General features: G+C 35.3%; 2 protein-coding genes across 21 annotated transcripts; both read left to right on the plus strand.

Annotated features, from left to right (window-relative positions):
* Positions 1 to 836: 836 nt before the first annotated feature.
* LOC141689831 (uncharacterized) lies at positions 837 to 8,902 on the plus strand. Of its 20 annotated transcripts, none has more exons than XM_074494312.1 (8): positions 837 to 2,759; positions 3,316 to 3,355; positions 3,410 to 3,493; positions 4,296 to 4,404; positions 4,482 to 4,661; positions 8,223 to 8,322; positions 8,478 to 8,573; positions 8,800 to 8,902. In XM_074494312.1, exons 1-2 carry the CDS (start codon positions 977 to 979, stop codon positions 3,327 to 3,329), a joined length of 1,797 nt encoding a protein of 598 aa, XP_074350413.1. In that variant the 5' UTR covers positions 837 to 976; the 3' UTR covers positions 3,330 to 3,355; positions 3,410 to 3,493; positions 4,296 to 4,404; positions 4,482 to 4,661; positions 8,223 to 8,322; positions 8,478 to 8,573; positions 8,800 to 8,902. The 20 variants fall into 20 exon arrangements, with proteins under 20 accessions (XP_074350413.1, XP_074350412.1, XP_074350397.1 ...); XM_074494311.1 differs by having other exon boundaries at positions 3,435 to 3,493; XM_074494296.1 differs by lacking the exon at positions 3,316 to 3,355 and having other exon boundaries at positions 3,435 to 3,493; positions 4,482 to 4,558; positions 4,630 to 4,661.
* On the plus strand, positions 5,684 to 9,364 carry LOC141692146 (uncharacterized). Its single transcript, XM_074496885.1, has 6 exons — positions 5,684 to 5,942; positions 6,028 to 7,598; positions 7,796 to 8,115; positions 8,223 to 8,322; positions 8,800 to 8,831; positions 9,286 to 9,364. The coding sequence occupies exons 1-6, from the start codon at positions 5,684 to 5,686 to the stop codon at positions 9,362 to 9,364; spliced, it is 2,361 nt and encodes a 786-aa protein (XP_074352986.1).
* The last annotated feature ends 1,450 nt before the right edge of the window (positions 9,365 to 10,814 follow it).

Here is a 10,814-nt window from a genome sequence, read left to right on the forward strand (position 1 = left end):
CATTTAAGCTAGCAATTACAACTCCATTTATTTATGGATTGCACTAACAAAATGTCTTAGATCCAAACATAAAAGTTTGAGTCCTCTTAGAAAGGAACAAACTTCCAACTATAAGTCATTGTTAAAAAAACCCAGCAAGAATTCATGGCCATGAATTTATATTCATGCCCATGAATCTCTGCTGTATCGCAGAAAAAATTCATGGCCATGAATTTATATTCATGCCCATGAATATTGTAACTCAAGTTGATTCCATTTTCTAACAATAAATTAGTAGTTAAAGGATTCTTAAAAGAAGGACGAGGCAAATAATTAAAAATAAGAACTCAGAGTAGACTCTTAACATTTGAAAGAAGTAGTTAGATGCTGTTGGATACAAATATTATTCAAAATCGTTATAATCAGAAGTTAAGAGGCCATATGAGTAGTATGTTGGATTTGCTCTAAACAATAATCAGAAAATTGTTGAAAAAATGACTAAAATAACCGATTTTTTTTAAAAAATAACAAAAAAACAAGCATTCTGAAAAATGTCCAATTTTAACCGATTTAATACTCCACTCTCACTTGAGTATCACTATTTATATAAAATATACTCCAGTAATAATTAAATATTTTATATATGAGATACTCCACTAACAATTAGGTATAAATTGAATATTACATATATTAGATATTTTATATAAAATAAATATTAAAATGATAATTAAATATCCAATTAACTAAAATTGGTCAAATTTTCAGAAATTAATCATTTTTATATAAAAATTGACTAAATTTGTCTTCCCCGTAATTATTAATTATTCTGAGCACGATTTTGATCTCATTTTGATCAACTGAAACAGATATCAAAACATATTTGCACAGAAATGAAGTACTCAGAACTCAGAAGGGCTGTGAGGTTCATTTAACGCACGCGCTCCCTTGCACTCGATATCTCTGTAAATCGATTAGAAGCAACAAGAAGACGAATAAGATGAGGTTTTGTTTGAGTTGCAAATCATCATCAGGTATTTATCTTACGCCCTTTCTTCATTCACATTCTCTTCACATTAACCCTAATCATCCCAAAAAACCCTTTATTGCTTCTTTATCAAACCCTAATGCTCAATTACAGCAATTACTTTACGAGAAATCAAAGGTTGGTTTCGATAAGCTCGATGATGCTCTCTTTGTGTTCGATAAAATGCTCAAAATGAAACCTCTGCTTCCTGCTTTGAATTTTAGTCAGCTCTTAGCTGGCCTTGTTCGAATGAAAGAGTACTCTGTAGGTGTCTCTATGTTTAGAGATATGTGCGTTTTATGCGTTCCCGTTAACATATTTACCTATAATACTGTAATCAACTGTTGCTGTCACCTGAATAGACTTGATTACGCCTTCTCGTTGTTGGGCGGATCCATTAAGCGTGGTTTCGTCCCAGATGTTGTGACCTACAGCACTCTTATCAAGGGCCTTCTATCTCAAGACAGGCCTGTTGAGGCTGAACATTTGTTTAGGAAGCTTATTTTATTCAATGAGGTTCAACCCAATGTAGTAACCTATAGCATTATCATCGACGGTCTATGCAAAACTTCAAATACTTTAATGGCTGTCAAGTTGTTTAGAAATATGGGGAAGAAAGGTTGTATTCCCGATACAGTGACTTATTCCACCCTTATTGATGCTTTATGCAAAGACCGACATGTTGATCAGGCATTGTGTCTTCTTTCTCAAATGAACCACAAAGGCATTTCACCAAATGTTGTAACCTATAGTTCATTAATTCAAGGTCTCTGTAACTTTGGTCGATGGGAAGATGCAATTCGATTGCTAGGAGAGATGAATGCAAGGAATATCTCTCCAGATTTGCATACTTATTGTATATTGATAGATGCATGTTGCAAAGAAGGAAAGGTTAAAGATGCGAAATCTGTGATGGAATTGATGATTCAAAGAGGCAAATGTCCCGATGTAGTCACATACAATTCACTGATGGATGGATATTGCTTGCGTGGAGAAATTGATGAAGCCTTAGAGGTGCTCAAAACCATGAGGGGAAAGGGTATATTGCCCAATTCTTGTACCTACAATATTTTGATAAATGGTTGTTGTAAAAAGATGGAAGTGGACAGAGCAATTAGTCTCCTTAAACAAATGCCCCTTGAAGGTTTGGTACCAACAATTGAAACTTTCAATACTATTTTGCAAGGTTTTTTTTATACCGGTAGAGTTGTTGAAGCACGAAAGTTTCTTCAGGAGAGGATGCTAAACGAAGGTTGTAAACTAGATATTGTAACATTTAGGATCATATTGCATGGTCTTTGCGAGAACCATCTTGTTGGTGAAGCACTCTCTTTCTTTCACACAATGGAATGCGCTGGTGTACATCCAGATATAGTTATTTACACTATTCTGATTGACGGATTGAGCAAAGATGGACGTCTAGAAAAGGCAAGAACCCTTTTTGAAAGCCTTCCTTCGAAAGGCTTAAGACCTGATGTCAAAGCGTATACCGTCATGATCGGAGCATTTTGTCGAGAAGGGTTTCTCGATGAGGCGAATGAACTATTTGCGAAAATGAAAGATAGTATTTGCTTGCCTAATGGTGCTACCTACAACACACTTATTCGCGGCTGTTTTTGCAACATGAAGTACAGTGAGGCAAGTGCACTCATAGATGAGATGCATGCTCGCGGCTTCTCAGAAGATGCATCTACCGTGTCCATGTTACTAGTCTTACTTGAATCAAAAGATCAGGATCCTGCTCTTCTTGCTTTGCGTAAGAAGTACTTGACGTAGTTACCTTGTATAATTCCAAATCAGGCTTTGATAAGCTCGATAATCGCTTCTTTTATTTCGGCTAAAATCTGCAATTGATACCTCTGTTTCCTGATTGAGTGTTCCTGTATGAATTTTGATCAATTGCTAGCAACAACTGCTATACATATAATATTTTGTTGGATGCATATTGCAATAAAAGAGAAAACTAGACATGACTATTTATCTTCATGGAGAAATTGCAAATGTTCAGCATTTTGTTGCATGAATTGTGTCAGCCGGGTAAATAAATAAAGTACACTTCTTTTGAATAAGATGTAAGATTAAGGCAACAATACGATGACATACACTCCCTGTTAGATTGTTTTTGGAAGAAGTATCATAGTGATATGTCACTGTCTTTGTTTCTCTTGATGCATTCTAATGCTTACTCCTTTTATATTCCTTAGTTTCTAATTGCATTGCTTACAATATTGTTATATGTATATGTATTCAACATTATTCTTCTAATGAAGCTTCTGTACTGATAGACAACATTCTTGTTTGTGGCTTCTTAGGAGATCCTACATAAGGTCCATGTTATCACCCCTTCGATAAGTATGCATACTATTATACTTCCTAAATTGAATACATTTACAATTGTTATTTTAGATGTTTTTAATCTCTTGCTATGCAGCACACGTCGTTGCATTCAAGAGGTAATTGCAGAGTGCAGATTCTGCTCCCCGTTTCGAGGTAACAGAATATGACAATAGCCTTCATTTGTCAAACATGAACCACTCGGTTCACTGTTTGATTCGGTTCCAGATTATTAGATCATTTCTATTTTTAATTCTAAAAAATTGTCTTCTACTATATGCCTTGTAATCCGGGAGACTGGTGTATATTATGACCTCTGCTAATGGAAACTAATGTTCCGAAGTTTTGTTATTATGGTAGTTCTCATAATCTTTATTATGACATCCTCAATATCTAATAGAAATGTTTTAAGAGAAGGGAAAAATAGGCGGACGTGGAATTCAGTTGCAGAAAAAACGCAGACATAGAATGTTATTAACATAATTGGATATATGATGTAGCTACTGATTCGGTGATTCATTTACACGATGAAAGCGTAAACATGGAATTAGAAATCTTTAGAAATGTAATTTTTTTAATTAAAAATTGTTCATGTAGTGATTCTGATGATATAAGAAATAGCCGAGGAAAAGAATGTTATTAACATAATTGAATATATGATGCTCCTTATTCTAATTTGTTGCTTAAATTAATACTTTAATACACTTAGCAGTCAAAAAAAGTTGAATTGGTTTATGACCTTTTAATGCTCGACTAGATGTAATTGGTTTTAGCAGAAATCTTTATAACTATGGCTGTACTGTATGATTTTTAAGTGTATTCGAACTTGAATGTTGTCTTGGTATTGCGGTCAAAATGTGACCTTGAGGCTCTTTTAGGTTAATTGTTACTCGTGTGTAGATCTATTATTTAACGAGTATTAGTTTATGAGTAAGCAAATTGTTACATGTTTATTCAGGTATCTTTCGTTAGCTCCGGTGGCAGTTCGTTAAAGTCTCAATCAAGCATATTTGGTGCTTCTGTTCCTGGGGATTCATTATCCTTACAGTCAAGAGAGCATAAGAATTGTAAACTACTATTCACTATTATAAGTGTCTACTGTAATATATGCTGTTTTGATTTCTATCCCCTGTAATTGTTACAGAAAATCTAGTTCTCGGAGTATCCAACCAATCCAAGTTACAGCCCCTGAACAGCCACCTACCATTCAGAGTAAGAAATGTACGTTGTTACCTAATGCATGGCAAAAAATTTGAGGATTTAGAACTTCTAAGTCTGCTCAATTTTTACAGAACTGGGAGGAAGACAAGATTCGGAATCAATAGTAAGTTAAGTTATGTATTGTGTTGTGTTTTATTTTAGTTTCTCTAATTGATTTATTTCTGATTTAACAAGGCAAATTTAAAATCCCTTGTCTGACATGACATTATTTGTCAGATCGTTTGTCCGAAATGTGGACGTTTTGACCAAGTACTAACTGAAAGACCACATATGAAATGTTCATGGAATTCAAATTGAAAGATTTGAGAAATGAGAAAAAAGGAGAGGGAAAGAGGTTGCCTAATATGCAAAGTCAAATTTTACTTGTTTATTAATAAATTAGGTCATCTGCCTTACCCGTTACCAAAGATTGGGAATAGACAATAGTCGTTTTGTAATTATATATAGTTGTCCTGTACCAATGTCCTTGCTAATCAAATGTTTATGTTGCTGAGATACAGACTACATCAGCATTACAACAGCAATAAAATAACACCTCTGGATATATTTGTAAATACACTAGTTAGTATTTATATGTGGTCCTGATAGGAGATTCAGTTAGTTAGTTACAACATATCATTCTCTCTTTCTTGAATTGAGAACACTGTAAATATCTTTTCAGTCATAAATGATTAGCTATGGTGTTCATACCAAATCTGCAGAATCTTATGCTTAATTACATCTGATAACATGGTATCAGAGCAGTACGTTTCAGTAATTTCATTCGTTTCTTCGTTTCCGCATCAAGTAAGATCGTTACATACTGTTCTTTGATCTGTTCTTCGTGATTCGTAATCATATCTTCGTAATTGATGTTATGATTTGTTTACATTCTATACAATAGCAGTAATCAGATTGTTAATCATAACGAGTTATGTAATCATTGAAGATTCGTAGCATAATCTGTATAAAATCTGTACGGAATTGCAGATTCATAGCAAAATTCGATCTCAAATTTCGCAATTCGATCTAAAATTTCTCCGAAACATTGTTATCTCTCCAGTCTCATTTCTGAATTTCATTTCTTGATCTAAACTTTACTCTAAATCAGCAATTGTTCTCATTACTTTTTCACAAACCTTGTTCATGGCGACTCAAGTCGAAAATCAGATAGAGTTAACACAAGATCCATCTAGTGTGTATTTTTTGCATCCTTCGGATAATACTGGTATGAAACTGGTTACTACACCTTTTAATGGAACTTCTTATGGAAATTGGAAGCGTTCTATGGTTATTGGATTAACAGCGAAAAATAAGATGTGTTTTGTTGATGGAACTCTTGCTAAGCCTGCAATTACTGATACTAGCTACAAGTTCTGGTCTCGCTGTAATAGCATGATCACAGGTTGGATTATTACAGCTTTGGATCCTCAGATTGCAGCAAGTATATTGTATGTTGATACTGCGAGAGCTATTTGGCTATCTTGAAGAACGTTTTGGTCAAGCATCATCAGCACAATTATATGCTTTAGAGCAGGAAGTCTTTCAGATTTCACAGGATACGTTTTCCATTTCTGAATATTATACTCAGTTAAAGAGGATTTGGGATGAGATTGATAATCTCAAACCATTACCTGAATGTGAATGTGCTCATTGCAATTGTAACATGACTCAGAAGGTTCTTAAATTGCAGCAGGATCAGAGGCTAATGATTTTTCTCATGAAAATGTCTAATGAATTTGCAAATGTGAGATCACATATTCTGATGATGGAAACACTTCCTACTCTACCACAGGTTTACAGAATGTTGATTCAGGAACAGAGGCATAAGGAGATTTCTAAACTGTCAGTTCAGGAGCCTGTGGCATTTGCTAGTCAGAACAATTTTAGGCAGTTCCCCAATTCTGGTTATCAAGGTTCTCAGAAATTTAACAGAGTCTATTCTGCTGGAAAATTTACCCCTGGAACTGGTTCACCAAGTTTCCAGCAGAGAAAGAACAACTACTTTTGTGACCATTGCAAAATTCCAGGCCATAGCAAAGAAAGGTGCTTCAAATTGAATGGTTATCCACCTGGTTTTAAACCTAATCAGCAGAGGAAATTTGCAGGTTGTGCCACAGTTGATGCAACTGATGAAATTCAGTCTGTCAAGGATTCTTCTGATAGTGGAATTGGATCACAGTCTTCTTCAAATAATATCTCTGTGGAGCAGTACAATCAGTGGATACAGCTTTTGTCTCAAAATAATATTTCTGAACATGACAACAACTCTTACTCTGGAAATGCACTTTTGGCAGGTACTTCTCTTTGTTTATTATCCTCAACTCATACCAATAGTTGGATAATTGACAGCGGTGCGTCTGATCATATCTGTTCTTCTATGAATCTCTTTCACACTGTCAAACAAATTGATGAGAATAGTTTTATCACTATCCCTGATGGCACTAAGATACAAGTCACTCATGTGGGCAACATAAAACTTAATAATCTCATAGAACTTACAGATGTTCTATATGCTCCTTCTTTCAAATTCAACTTAATTTATGTGTCTAAGCTTGTTCGGAATACTACTTACATCATTTCTTTCACTTCTGATTCTTGTATGCTTCAGGAGCATTCAATGAGTCAACCCAAACTTCTTGGTAAATTCTTCCATGGACTATACTTTGTTGATGAGGGCTTTTTTTCTCATGCTGCTGATCATTCTCTCATCACAGCTAATAAAGCTTTGCCATACATTAGTCATACTTCTGTAGTTAATATTGCTGTTACTTCTAAACTAGATGAAGCCAAGTTGCTTCATCTTAGACTTGGCCATATGCCTTATTCGAAAATCAGTACAATTGTAAAACATTTTGATACAAGTGTTTTGTCTGATTGCATTTGTGCAATTTGTCCTTCTGCAAGACAACATCGTTTGTCTTTTACTGCAAGTGAAATAAAAACAACAAAAAATTTTGAACTTTTTCACGTTGACGTTTGGGGCCCTTATCATACTGTCACTCACAATGGTTGTAGATATTTTCTAACAATCGTTGATGATTATAGCCGTGCCACTTGGGTACATCGTATGAAATCCAAACTTGATTCTGTCTCCATTTTAGATATTTTCTTAAGCATGTTTTTACTCAGTTCAATACACGTGTTAAGATCATTCGAACAGATAATGCGTTAGAGCTTTGTCAAGGCAGAATTTTAGAGATTTATCAGTCTTATGGCATACTACATTAAACAAGTTGTCATGACACACCCCAACAGAATGGGGTGGTCGAACGAAAACATAAGCATTTAATGGAAACAGCTCGTGCACTTTTCTTTCAGTCTAATTTGCCATCGCGATATTGGGGAGATTGTGTGCAGTGTGCTGCATTTTTTATCAACAGAATGCCTGTACGGAAATTAAATAATGTTACTCCTTATGAACTCCTGTTTGATAGTGCACCAGATTATTCTCTTTTGCGATGTTTTGGGTGTCTTTGTTTCGTTTCTACTTCTAAACAATCTCGAACCAAGCTAGAACCTCGGGCTCACCCTTGTGTTTTCCTTGGCTATCCAGCTGCAACAAAAGGATACAAAGTGTTAGATTTGGTCACTAATAGGATTCTTTATGCTTAATTACATCTGATAACATATGTATATTAATCTTTTAGTAAAAAACTTTAAGTGCACTACTGGACTTCACCAGGAACCCTGCAGAGATACCATGTGGTGAATATGGGGCAGACTTTGTTTTTGAATCTTATGGGGTTTTCACAACAGTTGACAAGGCTTCAGAACACAAAAAGGTGGGTGCAATCTCTCTTGTTCTATAGCTATCTCTCTCACGCACACAAATGTCTCTCTCATCTCTCTCAAACTTTCTCTAGCACTTCAATTTGAGTATTTAATACGTTAATCTGCAGTGTGGTTTGAAGAAAGTTGTAATTTTTTTCTCCCTCAGCTGATGCTCCTATGTTTGTTGTGGGTGTTAGAGAAAACATACAAAGTGAACATGGATATCATATGCACTACCAGTTGCCTTGCTCCTCTTGCCAAGGTTGGTTTGTACTTTGTATAAATGCTACTGTATCTTGTACTGTTAGCCTGTGAACAAACTGTAAGTAACATGACTTTAATTGCTCAGTCACACGACCAAGTGATCTTCTTCGGAAGTATGACAGGGAAAAAAGACTAATATATAATAGTTGACATGAACAAATTCATATCATGGTTATGGCAACTGTGGACTCAGTAAATGTTTGATTACAAAACAATTTGTGCAGGTGGTTCACGAAGAGTTTGGCATTCTGGCGAGGTTGATGAATAATTGACTACTGTGCAAGTGATTTTGTTGGTGGCAACTCAAGGTCCCTCCCTCCCTCACCCAAATCACATTTAATAAAAAGGGTGAAATAAGCTATACTTCATGGCCACTGGCCAGTTTGGTCTTTTTGTACCATTGTTTTCCCTTGGTAACTCTAGAGATTTTACATGCAGTGGTGTTGTTGTATCATATCATGCAAGAGTTCAGGGGATCAGTCATTTGTATCTATCTGTGTTCCTAGAATATCCTTCCATTTGAAGCAGATGAAAAATGGGTTCTGTTTGGAATTTTGTGAATAAAAGCTCTCTGCACTGATATGTAGATGTAGGTCTGTTTACAAACGTAGACAATTGGTCAGTCTTTACTCTTTGGTAGTTTCTGGTAAATTAGGATTGGTCATAGTTGCTAGAGTAATTGTTTTACAATATGTTTTATTATCTCGCAGGTCAAGTAAATTTGACGCTCAAGATGGGATGGGGTTGAGTGGGTCCTTTATAAAAGCTTGTATCGTGGTACGACAATGAGTGTGGCTTCAGGTACAGTTTTACTTTAAAATTGAAGCGAGTGCTTGTAACAATACCCAGCTAATCTTTCTTTCAGCCATGGAGTGTTGGACCTGATCGAACGTGGCATTGGTAGCAGCCGGGAAGCAGCCGATGCTTCAATTTTTGCTCTATCATAACTACTAACTAGTTTGTCTAACATAGAAATCAAAAATACAGTGGTCATTTTTTGCTGTTGAGTTGACCTTTGTTATCCTTTATAAGATCTGACCCAAGAGGAAACTTTTAGTTGAACTGTATCAGTATCAATGTTATATTAATGGTATGATTGTGTAAACTGTAGCCTTCAGATGTTTTTCATAATAATAACCATGTTGGAAGAATATTTGCATGGTCCAATCAGTTTTTTTTTTTGGGTTTATTGTCATTCATGATTGTACTAATTCTATACTCCCCCGTTCATTTCGATACACTTTCCTTTTTGAATGGCCCATTCAATTCTATACGTTTCAAAACTTACCAAAAATAGTAAAAGTTTTATAATATAAAAATTTACACTCATTAATATCCACTACTTTTTTTCACTACACTAACTTTATACGTTAAATATTAATTTATCCCATCACTTTACCCATTTTTCTTACCTTTTCTTACAACATACCACTTTTTCTTAACCTCCGTGTCCAAAAACTTTTTTTAACCTCCGTGCCCAAACGAAACGTATACTTCTTACGGGGATGGAGGGAGTAGTAATTAAATGTTTCCAACAGTGCGCTCTAATTTAATGGATCATTTAGACTTGTCAATTGTCATCTATGCCTTCCAAATGTTTTAGTATGGAGGGGGCATGGTTGGTGACTGGCACAGGTGTAGTAAATTATGTAGAAACAGTAAAAGAGAACTTGTGCTGAAATGGTGGTTGTAATTTTAGAGCCGGCCAAACGGGCGGTTTGGCTCGGCACGAGCATAGTTTGGCTCGCCGAGTATTCGCATTACTCGTCTTGTCACGGTCCGGTTCGTTATTCGGTACTATTCGGATATGCACACGAGCTCTGTATTTTGGGAAACCGGAACCGGCCCGTAACCGCTCGCTAGAACTGTAGATGAATAAACAACAGAAAAAATGAATAAAAAACGAATTAACCGGCCCGTTATTCGCGAGGCCCGCCAGCTCGCGGTTATTCGCGAATCATCTATTGACCTGTCCTCTTTGTGAACCAGATATATTAGCAATAGTTAGCTTCTGACTTTCTGACTTTGTGAATTAAAAATTCAAAACTTCGTTACTTTACGTCACACTATTTGCTTCTAACTAAAAATCAATCAGATAATGAATTTGCTATAGTTTATATTTTATTTAAATTATAAATACGGTTTGTTCCATTTTGTTAGAGAAGAGTTCTCTATAATTAATTTTAACATTTTTTTAATTAATAAAATTTATAGAGGTACCGTTCTCTTTTTCCTTATT

This window comes from Apium graveolens, chromosome 10 (assembly GCF_009905375.1).
Source record: "Apium graveolens cultivar Ventura chromosome 10, ASM990537v1, whole genome shotgun sequence".
NCBI classification, from domain to species: domain Eukaryota; kingdom Viridiplantae; phylum Streptophyta; class Magnoliopsida; order Apiales; family Apiaceae; genus Apium; species Apium graveolens.